Genomic DNA, 14,387 nt, shown 5'->3' on the forward strand with positions numbered 1-14,387 from the left:
ACCCACGAGCTTTTCATAGTATTTTCTCCCCCAGTGCCGTTGAGGTGGGGGAGTGATAGAGCAGCTCGGTAGGCATCTGGTAGCTAGCCAAGGTCAACCCACCACAACAGTCCCACAGTTTAATCAAGGACATTTTTTTAACTTTTCAGTGTAAGATACTTCCTTAAAATTTTGTAACTTCTATTCATTTTTTTGGGGTGTCAATGATAGGAATGTTTTGTGCTGAACTGTATATTAACTATCTACATATTTATATGGTGTTACACTTCCCAATACGTCCAGGCAATAGAAAAGTATTACCTCTTTATTTATATGCTAAGTAACTGGTTGAGGTTTGTAACAGAGTTGAGCATGATCAAGTTTTTCCTGGAAATGCACACACAAAAGGACCTCTCTCTTCTCCCCTCCATTTCTAGTGCTCTCTAACTCTATCCAAATATTTTAGAGATAGCCCTTCTCAAGCTGGTTTTGTTTTTCCACTGCCATATGAAACCCAGAAGCCGAGGACTGTGAAAATGAAAAACTACAGAGAGAAAGATTCCCTGCTGTTTTGTCCAAGTTAAAACTTGTCCTTACCACACAGAATTAGCATGTCCATCCTTGTCCATGCAGCATCTTGAAGTAGGTATGATAATTGTGTTTTTACCTTGGGATGTCAAGGAAATCTGACAAGCATTGTACTGGAAAGGTCTTGGCATTTTGCAGTTATCATTCTTACATCAACTGCAGCAGAAAAAAGTGCGATCAGTTCAAAATCAGTTCTAAAGCTTGTTGCTGATTGACTATGCAATATTTAATGAATACTCTGCAAATTTCTTCTTTTGAACCTCAGAAAATGCAAACTTTGATGTTCAAATAGCTTCCATTAATGCATACTGTCATGAGTGTTGTTCTTAATGCATATGACATGATTACGCCAACTCTTAACAGTTCTTCAAAAAGTGTAATAAAACCATAAACTGCTCCACACCAGTGAGCTTACATAATAAGAGCTAGTATTTTAATTAGGCTTTTCTTGTTGCCATTTAAATATAGCTTGATAGCAGGTGGGAAAAAAGACATAAGACAAAAAACTTCAAAATGTTTTCATTCTCTCCATCAAACGGTTCATATTCGCAATTTATGAAAGAGACAGATAAAAATTATGATGTAGGAGTGAGATAAAGAATTTTTAAATCAACATTTTTTCTTTACAAAACCAAAATGTCATTATTAAAACCAGCAATGAACCAATGAAATTATTCCACGATCAACATATCGCAGGGTGTGATGGTCTGATTATAGTCAGTGTCTCAAACATTCATTAAAAAACTTGGGTGGAGAAGATGCTTCTGTAAAAGTGCTGGAGTTGCATAAACAGGAAGATGCGGCTGGAGGAGAAGGCCCCACGGGGGTGGGACCGCGCTTCTCCAAAGTCACACTTCCCTACCTTCAGCAACCATGAGAAGAGGCACGACACGTGCGCCAAGAAGAAAGGTCAGATAGCAGTCAAGCCTACAGGGCGGGAGAAGCAACTCCCCAACAACCCACCGACCCATTGCCAGAGACACGAACTGCGCACGTCAAGACCACCAACTCATTTCTGGAACGTTCCTGAGCACACACTGCGCCTGCTCAATGATGACAAATCTCCATCTATAGGGGCAGACACTTTAGATATAAAAGAAGAAAGGACAAGTTCTCGGGGGGCTCTCCACACCAAACACCCCCATTGGCAGGTCCAACGCTGGATCCAGGACTGGTGATCTCTTTACCTCTCTGTCTCTGTCTCTCTCTCTTCCCCCTCTTTTAAGCAGCCTCTAAGTTATAGTTAAAATTGTTAAGTAACACAAGGCTGACCTTCATTTCCCATAAAGTCTCATGGCTTAGGTGGATCTAGTTGTGAAAGTGCCAATGTTTGTGGAATGTTTGTTGTTATAGAAGTTTCCCATTAAAGCTGATGTTTATGTATGGACCTCGAGTGCTATTTCACTTTCATCCACACTGAGGGGATTTGCAAATCTGGGGAATCACACGGGGAATCACGGGGAATCACATCTTAATAAATTATTGACAGAAAAGGCTACAGTTTCAGTTTTTCATACCAGGGTTTATCTTTGCTTTAATTCAAAATAAGAAGCTAACTCCTTACCAAGCCAAGGATTTAGAAGACAGCAGTTTCTGAAAGAATGCAACAAATAGATAAGACTTACTTGAATTCAACTTTACTCTGTCCAGAGATGGGAAAAGGTGGTGTTCAGACCAAAGTGAGGACTACACCAGTTTTAAAATGATTCTGCAGGAAGGCTTTCAGGAGAGAGAAGCTGAAAACACCCCAGGGGACCACTAAAATCAGAGAATAAAGTAGTACAGATTGATGCACATAAGAATTGTGCTTATCCATAAACACATCAAAACCAGTATTCATGACTTCTCATTGGAGATCGAAGGCTTGTATGCATCTGATAGCAGCAGTGTAAGAGATTAACTGCATGGAAATCAATGCAATGAAAGGAAATGTGATTGATTCTGCAAAGGAAAACCGTCAAAGTTACTGTAAAAGACAAATGAAAAATCTGCTGCCTTCAGTGGCTTTGATTACATATCTAGGAAAGGAAGTGCAGAAGAGTCACCACTTGTAAATTGTGCAAATCTCCTGACTTTAGCCATATATCTTGGAAATTGCTAATATCCCTTGTAAATAAACATTAAGAACTTAATTTTGCTTTCATCACATGTGATCAACAAAGCGACTAAGAAGTCAGAGAGGATGAAAAAGCATTCCTTCATGCCTTCAAATATAGAAATATTTTCTATTTCTATGAACAGTGTCTAGGCCCCGTTGAAGAGCTCCTGAGAGAAGATGTGGCTCTCCATGTCTGGGGGTGACTTCTCTCTGGGGGTGGGGGGAGATGATCACCTTGCCTGCAGGAGGTGGGCATGGGTGGAATAAGTAACGGAGCAGTGGGAGAAGGTCAGAAGACTCTGCAACATCAGAGGTGTCAAAAAGAATGTTGAAGCATCTTCTCTGAGACCCTGCACGAAAGGAGAGGCAGGCAGAGTCTGAGCTGATTGGGCTGGTAAATGGAGACTCCTGTGCAGGGGAAGGCTGGAAGCTGGTGAATTCTGGCACTGTGAGGAAGGGTCCTGCTCAGCTGGCAGGTCTGCAGCTACAGACCAGGTTCAGTGCCCCGGCTCTGGGGCTGGGAGCTCTGTCCTGCCTGGGGAGGAGTGCTTTAAACCCAGAACAACAGGGGAGGGACATGATGGTCCACGGTCAGGCAAGGGAGTAGTAGACCAGGCTGGCAAGAAAAGGGAGATGTGGACAAGAGAGACTCTGGTGAACAGGGCTGAAGGAGGCCCACCTCAAACAATGCACAAAAATGAGGAGAAGCTGAGCACACGACTCCATGTGGAAAGCTTTCATATTTTTCCTGGGAAACCATCGCAGCTGTGTGCCTCTCTGTGCCTGTACACTAACGCATGCAGTGTGGGGAATAAGCAGGAGGAATCAAGGTTTGTGTGCAGTTGTAGAGCTAGTCTCAATAGGGTCATGGAGATGTGGTGGGACAGCTCATACGACTGTAGTGCTGTGATGGATGGATACAGGCTCTTTAGGAAGGACAGGCCAGGACGCTGAGGAGGGGGGTTTCCCTTGATGTGAGAGAGCAGCAGAGATGCACAGAGCTCTGCCTGGTGATGCATGAAGGGCCAGATGAGAGCTTATAGGTCAGGATTAGCGGGCAGACCAATGTGGGTAATGTTGTGGTGAGTGTCTGCTAGTGACTGCCTGGTAAGGAAGAAGTAGATGAGGCCTTGTCCATATAACTGGAAGAAGCCTCACATTCAAATGCCCTGGTCCTCATGGGGGACCTTAACCATTATCTGCTGGATGGACAACAACTTGGGCACAAGCAACCCAGGAGGTCTGTGGAGGGTATTGATGACAATGTCCTGACACAGATGATCAAGGACCTGATGAAGGGAGATGCTCTGCTGGACCTCACACTTTCAAACAAGGAGAAACTGCAGGGGAAGGTGCAGTCTGGGGGCAGCCTCAGTTGCACACACCATGAGGTGGTGAAGTTCAGGATCATGAGAAGAAATACCATGGCAAAAAGCATTAAGCCCTGGACTTCAGGAAAGCAGACTTTGGCCTGTTCAGGGACTTGCTTGGAAGAATCCCATGGGATATAACCCTGGAGAGAAAAGTTATTGGGTTTTCCCTGGTCCAGGAAAGTTGTTGGATTTTCAAATATGTCCTCCTCCACGCTTAAGAATGGTCCATCCTGATGTGTATGAAACCAAGCAAAGGAGGCAGCAGGCCTGTGTGGATGAACACGTTGCTCCTGCTACAACTCAAACATTAGAAGGGAGTATACGAGAGGTAGAGGCAGGGACAGGTGACCTGGGAGGAATATAGAGGCATTGTTTGATTGTGCATCGATGGCATTAGGAAAACCAAAGCTCGTCTGGAGCTGAATTCAGTCAGGGACATGAAGGGCAATAAGAATGGCTTTTACAGGTACCTCATCAGCAAAAGAAAGTCTAGGGAAAATACAGAGCAGCTGCAAGCAATATTATTTAGCTATTAAGCATGCTCTACAAAGCCCATATATCATAATTCCTTGTTAGGTACAGTTAAGGTTTTTCTAAGACTACCATTGATACTAAATCACGTTTGTGGTGTGTCTACAGTATTCAGTAAAGTCTGGAGACCTTTTCTGCAAGAAATGTTAAGGCTCCCTTTGGAAAGCAGAACAGTTTGCAAGATCCTGTGGTTTTTTAATGTCTTTAGAGACAAGCCAAAATTTGCAAAACCGATACTTGAGATAAAGTCCCATATAATGGACTATAAGAGTAATGACTCAACTCTATAATCTGGAGACACATTCCCAGACTTTTTCCGTTTAAATTGGGCAGAAGAGATTTTTTTGTCCTCCTTCTCCCAGCTTAAGTCCTTAAGTGCATTAATATTCTTCTCAGGTGTCTACAAGCTTCTCTACATTTTTGACATTGCATCATCACAAACACTGTGCATTTCCATTTGTATTCTGTGAGCAGGCTAGTCCACAACATGTATGGATTCTGATCACACCCAGAATCTGCCAGAGTCCAGCCAAATAAGCAATTATCATGATTCTGGAGATTTAAAAGTATATGTTTCAAGAAAAATATGCTGTCCTATTTTCTGTTCTTCAGGGAAGAAAAGAGGGTTTATTTCAACTCAACAAAGAGAACCATGTCTACTTGGATTTCCTTGCCCTGGATTCAAAGGGGGTTATTTTAATTTAGGACTGCCTTGTTATGTTAAAGAATGTATCAGTAAATGTACCATTTAGTATGGAACTCTGATTCTGCTTTTAAGTTCTGCTTGATGGATTATCTTGTATTCTGTAACCTAATATCACTGATGGTTATGTAGGGCATCACTATAAATTAGATTTTTTCATGTAAGATGATACAGTGTTTCATTTAAAATATTTTATTGTGTCATAGAATGAATATCTGGCTAAGAAGAGCGCAGAGATTACTTTTCAGTATAAAGAAACTGGCAGCTGGGATTCAGGGTTCCTCCACATACACATCTGACCTTGGACAGTGAGCTAGTCAGTGTAATATTCCTCTTTAATACAATGTTTAGTAATAGAAACTATCAACATCTATTCTAGCAGCTGAAGAGCAGAGCTAACAGAATTGTTCCTGAAGTTTTCTCATGGCTCTGATGAATGGCAGTTTCTGGGGAAGGAAAGACCACCACCATAAACGAAGGTGAAATACTCCACAGTCTCTTAGATTGCACCGCTTAGTCCTGCTTGTGGCATCCTAACATCTGTCACTTAATCATACTTTCACCAATGGCTGTTCCTATCTAAAGTAAAAAGTAACTATTTTCATGGCACGAAATAGCAGCTTTCCAAGAACAACACTTTTCATAAGCACTTACTTCAATGGACATCATCTACCAACCACAGTTTTGTAAGATACCAGAAACACTTAGACGCAGACCTAAAGTAGATACTTCTAGCTGTTAGAGCTCTGAAATGAAAAATGCCCTTGAGAAAAGATGCATGTCCAATACCCATAAAGCTCAATTGAAATGAAAGGAATATCAACATTTTAGATATCTGTAATAGGAGGGAATTATTTTCAGTGGAACTGACCCTATGCTAGAGTGTTGCACTGTTAGGAATTTTGCACTTTATGCAACTGCAGTAGCATATAACAAAATGTGGTAACATACAAAGGAAGAGAATTCAGTACTTGCCCTATAGTGCAACAAGACATTGAACCGCTCTACGCTAGCGAGTCCATCAATACCTGCATTTCTTGCAGGTACATACTCAGTTTCCTTAATGCAGAGTGTGAATTTCCACAACATTTACTATATTAATTCTGTAAGTCCACTGTAAGGTAGGAATATATTCCCATCTTCATGCTGTAATTTAACCAGAAAACAAAGTGACATATGTGAAGTCACAGAGGAAGCCTATGGCAGCATCTCACCTCCAGGGGCGATGCCCTAAACACTACATCATCCTATGTCTCGTATTTGGATGTAAGAGCAGTAACTTTTTTTCTGATTTATTGGTAAAACTTCTATGGCAAATAATCAATTTCATTTTTTCTTCTGAAATCTTTCACGCCCACAAAAAGGGCAACATCTTATTTACAATAAAATCACCTCTATCTTCTTTCAGTAACACTTACTGTAGCATCTTCAATTATCTTAAATATCTTGCTCTTCTGCCAGTGATGAAAATGCAGTACCAAGAAGGCTAAGATGGGAAGGGACACAACTGTTCTCAGCAGAGCTCGTAACACTGACTGTGCCAATGCTTCCCTTTGGTGAACGAGGACTGAACACACCAAGCCCACTGATGCCAAACAAAATGACAAGGATGTGCAAAAGTAAAAATAGGACACTGTAACCAAAGAGCAGAGCATCAAAGGAAAAAAACAAACACAACACTTTTCCAGTGGAATTCTTTGAATAAAATGGGGGAAGAGGGGGAGGGGAATCCCTGGCCAGAGTAACCCATCCAGGTATTCAGTGTACGTGTAATATATCTTACTGGGTTTCCCTAAAAAAACCCATATTCTAACACTAGAAAAGGGGATGAGGGGGAGACAGCACATCATTATTCTGAAACTCTGGTTTTCCCAGAATGCAGGGACCATGTAAAAAGCTGTCTGAATATCCCTCACCATGCTTAAACAGGGCTTATATAGACATTGGGGGGGGAGGCGCTTTTCTTCCTTGCAACTAGCAAGATAACCAAGCCAGAATAATTACATACGGCAGACCACAGCTAAATATTGATTCAGATGTCATTGCAAAAATGAAAAGGTGAGAGAACAGCAGCTTGAAGATAATGATGTAAAAATCTATGAAATAATGGTGGAGACAAATAGACCTACAGCAATTATACACAGAGCCGTTCAAAAGTCCTGCTGGATTAGGAACAACAGCAGATGATTCAGTACCTCCTGTGAAAATGGTCCTCCTCACCTGATATCTGTGCAGCCCTTCTGCCTGGAACTAAGCTGGCATGACAGGCACAAATTCAGTCAAGGAAAAACCTGCTAATTAGAGGAGTCACTCCAGTTTAGTTCCAGGTGTCAACACTTGAGCAGCTTTTTTGCATCTAGATATCCTAGTTGGCAAGACATTGTGCTACGGTGTTAAAAAAATTTATAACAATAAATGAGATGGATAGGTTTGGGCCCTGTGCAGCAGGATCTATCATTCAAATATTTTATATATGAAGCAAATCTAATATTCCTTTTAATTGTATTGCACTTTTTAAGCAGTAATATGTATGACAATAAGCTGTTTACCAGCATTAGCATTCACTGTTTGAGGGCACCTGCAAACCCCTAACATGGTAGGGGCTGAAAGACTTGCTCTTCCTTTTTTTGCTGGCATTTGCATTTCACTGAAATAGAGATTTCTTAACGCAACTTCTGCACCTGCCGTGGAACATAACTTCTGCTACTTTAGAACCAATTACATAATTGATTGCTGCATAATCCACAAGAATAGAAGTTAGTTCCTGCTCCAAAAGAGTTGACACTGGAAAAGGTTTATTGACTATGAATGCAGGAGAAACCCATTTTGACCATTCTGTGGGGTTGCAGTAAGTGCAAGGGCATACAAAACTTCCAGCAACTATAATCCTCTTCCTGTATGTTTTTGGTACTTTAAAGAAACAGTGGAAACAGTAAAAGACTGGCCAGGAGAACGTAAAAAAAATGTTTCTCTTTGCTGTAGAATAAATACTATGATCTATGAGAGAGATTTTTTTGAATTATAACTGCTGCCTCTAAAGTTGTGCAGAACTGCTTCCCCCAGCATCTGATGTGTCACCGTTATCATTAGTATCTGTCAGGGCTGTTACAGATTCTGATTAAAAAAAAAGGAAAATAGCAGCACTGCTATTTGTTCTTCTGCTTTTGAAATTGGAGTTTAACAACTCCTGTGCACTGTACTTCAGTGCTGTCAATGCAGGCAAATATTCACTGCTCTTTCCTTTTGACAATAGGGCCCATGTATATACCTAGCTTGGCCTTAAATCAAGTATTTTGAACCTGGATGTGCTTATTTGGGGATAACTTAGATAAAAGCCTCCTGAAAACTTCAGGTTTTTTGGATTCCTTGAGCACTTCAGCTACAGATACACGCTACACAGTCTCTTGCTCCTGAAGCACTCCCTGACTTCAGCAATGCTGCCAAGCAAACCAGCAAAGGAAACCTCTTCACACTGTCCTTAGTTTTCATAAAACTTGTGTGGCTGACGAGCTTGGACCCCTCTATTTATCTAAAAAACTGAGTTCAGGGTCACAGTAACTATTAACCTTTGCAAATGTATCATGGAAACCTCACATGAGCCCTCTGCACGTGGGCAGAACCTCGCTCTAAAAGATGTAACGTGATGAAACTGGTAAAATATTCCCTTAAGATCAATTAACAGAAGCTTTTTTGAGGCATAATTGAAACTCCAAAAGTAGGTAGCTGTTGAGTCATAAATGGCAAGATCCGAAAAAGAGAGGAAATCTAAGGAGTGAAGATTTTTAGGAAGATAAGCATAGACAGAACAGGGCAAAGGTACAGCCTAACACAGTTCTGCAGTCCTATCATGCCACCAACATCCTCATATTGCTAGAAAGTATCACACAAACTGTTTGAGGATAATACAGAACTATTCACTGGAAACCACCAAGCACCATGCTGAAGGCTGGTGGGCTGATGCCATCAAATACTAAGCGGGACTTTGGGCTGCCAGGTGCACCATGAAAAGGATAGATTTTTTTCACAGACATTTTGCACAGTCATTTACACCCACAAAAAGCGACTATATCACACTGCTATTCCAATTTAATAATGTTTTTCACCCATTCTACAAAAGCATAAATGATGGCACATGTTGTAGGACAAATGACAGGAATGAGCCCTTTAATAACAGCCACATTTAGGAAACATGTTCCCTCTTGGACCAAAATTAGTGGTTCTCTTTCTGTTGACTCAGGAGCTCACACTGGTGAGGGCCCAATTCTTCCAACAGCTTTGGAAGACTTAATTTGTTAAGACTTTGGCTGAGATCTGCGAAAGGCTGAAGCATTTTTCTGAGGTGCCAGAAGCGAGGGCTTTTTTGCATTCTGATCTTCTGACACAGATTTTCTCAGATCCAATATATGCCATTATTTATACAGCTCTGTTGGCATGTGTGGCATTCTGCAGGCTAGTAAGAAGTCAAGAACCACGCTCTGAGGAGTTCATCATCTGAGAACTGGCATATAATTTAATGAGTAAGGACAAAAGAAAACAAGATAAATAGAAAATTGCTCCTGGGAAAGTTCCACTGTTTATTTTTAAACGCAAAGAATGCAGATCATTCAGGCTGCTTCTGCTTCAGATCTATTTCTTTTTTGAATGATTAGACATGCAACAGAGAAAGAGGTCAGACACAGTGACCAACAGTTCCCCTTGGAAGTATGAAACAGAAGCTACAAAGGGAATAAAAAATTTCGGAACCAAACCCTCTTACTCTCCTGCCCTGCCTCTCCTTTGTGTTGCCAAAGAAGAACGAACCAGGAGATTTCAAGGGGAGAGCTTTTTATTTCCTGAAAATTGCGGTATCTTCAAGGTGATGCAAAACCCACCCACCTTTTGCTCCCACCTTTCCTGGCGATGCAGCACGAAGTCGGGTTGCAGACCACGCGGAGGGGAGCTGCTGTGAGCAGCGCCGGAGCTGGCGCACGCTGGGGTGCCTCAGTGCAGTTGAAGGACCACCCTCAAATACCGTAACGTGTGTTTGGCCCTGTAACCACCTAGAACCAGGGGAGCTGACATGGAGTTCCCAGCATGTTACTGCTTTCCAGCCCACTTGCCTTTTTTTCCCTCCTTCTCCTGCAACGCAACCCAGCCTACATCAAGCAAACACGTTCACGCTATCAAGTTTAAACTGACTTTAAGTTTTCCCTGCCTTTGCACTCGATGTTGTCCCCACAGTAGGAGACAGGAATTTCACTGCCAATTATATTCTGAGTAACTCAATTAGTCCTGAAATGCAGAACAGTGAGCATTGTATATTTGCTCTGTCTCATTTATAATGCCTGTAAATTTTTTTTTTTTAAAAAAGCTTCTTTTTTTCTCTGGCAATTCTCTGCTGATCATTAGCTATAAATAGATTATATTGATGCATGTAAAAGCCTGCTTATTTTATAAACTACAGCGATAATTTTATTTTAAGGCAAATGACTGGCAAGGAAAAGAGCAAAAAGGCACATACGTTAGAGGTATGCAAGATGATGTTTAAACTACCAGGGAGGTTCTCCTCACCTACCCTGATTCCAAATGCAAGAACAAGGAATACAGCTGAATTACAGGCCAACAGATTTACATATTTGGAAGCCAAAAAAAAAAAAAGAAAAAAAAAGAAAAAAAAGAAACACACAACAATTCTTTTCCAACATTCATTTGGAATTCAGTAGTAACAGGAATATTTGAAGTGACTTAAAAAAAAAAAAATCTGTCATGTGTCCCACAGCAGGGACATGTACTAAACTTGATGTCTTAGGGAATTCTTAGGGAATTAAGTTTTCACTGTATATTTCTTAATAAAAATTGGTGGAAAGTGGTATCAATTATTTCAGCATTAAAGGATCAAGTTGGGACTAAAGAAGACTTTTTTTCTCCTGGACTGTATATACTGTCCTGTTGAATATATAATTTGTCCATTTTGATATGAATATTTTTCCTTTCTGTATAGTTATGTTACTTTGGTAGAGAAGGCAATGGAGGAATTAAATTGGTCATTTTGACTGTGGTATGTATGAAAAAAGTTAAATCTTCTTTCCAAGGTAGAAGTTAAGTACATCCGTTCAGCTTGGTAAAACTAACATGAATGTGAATCAATAACATGCTGTGACTCAAGGTGCTGAGGGCAGGCAAGTTCACAGCAAAACTATATTAAAGAAAGGAAGATTCACCTGTGAAATGGAGAAAATCACTAGTGCAACTCAATATTAGCTTTCAGTTAGCAGATGTAGCTTTCACTATACATTGTGAAGCTCAGTTTGTCAGACTTAAAATAGAAAGAGCTAGTGAACAGTGAATAAAAAACCACTGGTCTGTTTTTGCTTTCTTTGCCGTGTTCTAAAGCTAGTCTCTAGTTTTGAACATAATGTGTTATCAACTGATTGTACATTATCATCAGTTGGCCAGAAGCTCAATAACGAGATCACAGTGGTCTTCACCAATGAATATAAAAGAAAGGGGTTGGTCATGATCAGACCCCAATCTCTGTGAATCGGTACAAACTGCTCAGCAGTGATCTGTTGGGAAGCAGGCTGAGGAATTTGAAATGGCACATGTTAGGGGATGAAAGTGGGGCACGTACATGTGTGCAGTGATAAAAACGAGCTCCTCAGAAGTCATTTTGCATAGAGGTAAAGGCTGCTGCATGTCCACTCATATCAGATTTGAGGTTGATGACTCTCCCAAACCTGATTTTCCGGATGGAGCAGAGGAGAGACTTTCCTGTTCCTGTATCTGTTGTGTTTCCTCCAACCTGATTTGCAGACTGGCAATTATAATGTCTCCTATTGCCATTTTTTAAATCACAAATTTTGAAAACAATCTAGTTAAGGACACAGACACAAAATCCTCAAGAGAGGACTGGGGACAGGAGATATATGCCAGAATTTCTCAGATAATGAGCTTTTAAAGCTCATTTCTTGGTATAAAAATTCCATATAAAAAAAAAAAAAAGAAGTTTCCACTTTTTCTTTTCTTATTACGGTAGAAAGAGAGTGTTTGGAACATGCAAAGCCTTAATATTGGATTTGCACCAGGAAACAAAGCCAGGGGATCTGGCCAGGAGATACATGCTCTAAAAATGGGCAAATCCAACATGGCAGTGGCTGAGGGACAAAACACTGGAGATTTCAGGATTGTTGCAACATGAAAGGCTCCATGAAACACAATGAATCCCTGACAAGTGGGGTTTTTTTAAAGCCAGCTCTGAAAACTTGCCAGAATATACTTCTACTTTTGTCTATTTTCCAAACAACTATAGGGCAAATTCAGGGCAACTCTGTTCTAGAGAGATGCATTCTCCAAACAGGGCTGCTAATATTAAAATACCCATAGTGCCAAGTTTGCAAGTCTGAAGATGCCCTTGTGAAGCAATGGTACACTAACTAAATCATACTCTGTATTATGTCTATAATCTGTCCTGTGTCCAACACTGGGAGAAGCAGGTGCATCCTCTCAAAGAGCTTCCATAAGTTGTTCCTTCTCCGCATTTTTAGACACAATTACTTTGAAGTAAATGTATATATTTGGGAATTTTATAAATAAATTACATGATAAAACAATCCCCATGAAGATGCTAGAAGCTGCCACACAGGTTTCAAGAAACTAGTCAATAAAGAATTATTCTTTCTTTACTTCCAAACAATAGCAGCATGGTCTGTAAATTCATTTGTACACTTGTTCTTTCTCTTACCAGCTGTTGCCCTTTTGGACCCCAACCAGCATACTGAAGCTTTGCATTGCTGACCTCAGGGGGATACAAATTCTGGGGATCCCTGCAAAAAGAGAAAAATAAGATTTCAGCTTCAGAAATGTCCTTATTTAAGCTGGTGCACACCTGCTTTGGAAATCCACCATGACCTTGTAAGGTGTCTTTCAGCTGGAATCATCTAATATTTAGTGCCAGATTTCAGTAGATTTTTTTTACAGTAAGGTTAGCACTATACCACTAGCAAGCATTGGTAAGATCAAGTATTTAACTGACAATTTCTGTTTCTTCTTAATATGAAGTTAAACACATTAGTTCCACTGCTGACTTGCCTAAGCCTTAAGAATTAGTCAAGGGATGGCAAACAAAGTAATTGTATTTATCAACACTGATGTTGTCCACAAAGGATAAACAATAATTATATTTTTGAATCGTACTGCCACAAGAAAAATAAACTTCATCTTTTTCACCACATGGCTTTTCTGCCTAATAATTTTCCGTTGAACATGATGGCAGAAAAGTTTAGCAACTGTATAAAAACTGATATGCAGCCTGGCTTCAAAGGCAAAAGCTCTTATTAATACCAAACATCTTATTTTTTTTAGAAAATAAAATCAAAATGCTTTTCTTGCTCTTTCATCCATTACCTTCATTTTGTAGCAGAACATCAGTGAGACATAGCAAATGCAATATAGAAAAAGGAGGGGGTTTTGGTAAATGTCAGAGCAGCATAATGTCATTTTATCACAGCACAGACAACATTGCCTTGACTGTATTTATACTCAGCACAAATAATTACATTACATATTCTGAAGTCACGTTGCTACAACTCTGTGTAAAGTAATATTCTACAAACAAGAGCACGAATAAAGCCTGTATACGGTACGCCTCTTTAGCAGATCTTAAACTGCATTAAAAAGTAAGGATATTATCATCACTGGTCTACAGACAGGAATAACAAGGCAATTTGAGGCCAACATCACCCAAAACCAGAGAAAAGAGCCAAAGCCTGCCTAGCCTTTAAGCAAAAGGCCTTCTTTTCATGTACAGAGTTTATTTCTTCATTAAAGACAATGTTTTCCAGACTATATTTTCAAAACAGAGCAAAACTGAATGCAATAATTAGACACTAACTGAATTCTCTTTACTGCCCGTTTTGTGACCTGGTGCTGTACCACAGTTACACTCTGGCTCTGCCCTTTCAGGCAAGAACTCCCTTGGCTGCACTTTCCCTCTGCACTGGGCCTGTTGTAGCAAGTCCAAAGACAGCAGCAAGAGGAATGTTTAGAAAATGATTCTGTGCAGTCTTTCCAATGTGAAAAAAATAGCTTTTCCTGTGAACTCCTCTTTAAAGACCAGGTAGAATGAGGGCAGACCCTA

The 14,387-nt window shown here is 40.4% G+C and overlaps 1 protein-coding gene across 5 annotated transcripts in view; it reads right to left on the reverse strand.

The window, feature by feature from the left end:
* Positions 1-14,387, reverse strand: part of DPP6 (dipeptidyl peptidase like 6) — a 577,844-nt gene that overhangs the window by 96,708 nt on the left and 466,749 nt on the right. For all 5 annotated transcript variants that reach the window (XM_052806934.1, XM_052806950.1, XM_052806924.1 and 2 more), the window contains exon 7: positions 12,993-13,074. In XM_052806934.1, coding sequence (XP_052662894.1) covers positions 12,993-13,074 — 82 coding nt within the window. The remainder of the gene's footprint in view (positions 1-12,992; positions 13,075-14,387) is intronic.

Source organism: Harpia harpyja, chromosome 1 (assembly GCF_026419915.1).
Source record: "Harpia harpyja isolate bHarHar1 chromosome 1, bHarHar1 primary haplotype, whole genome shotgun sequence".
Taxonomy (NCBI): Eukaryota; Metazoa; Chordata; class Aves; order Accipitriformes; family Accipitridae; genus Harpia; species Harpia harpyja.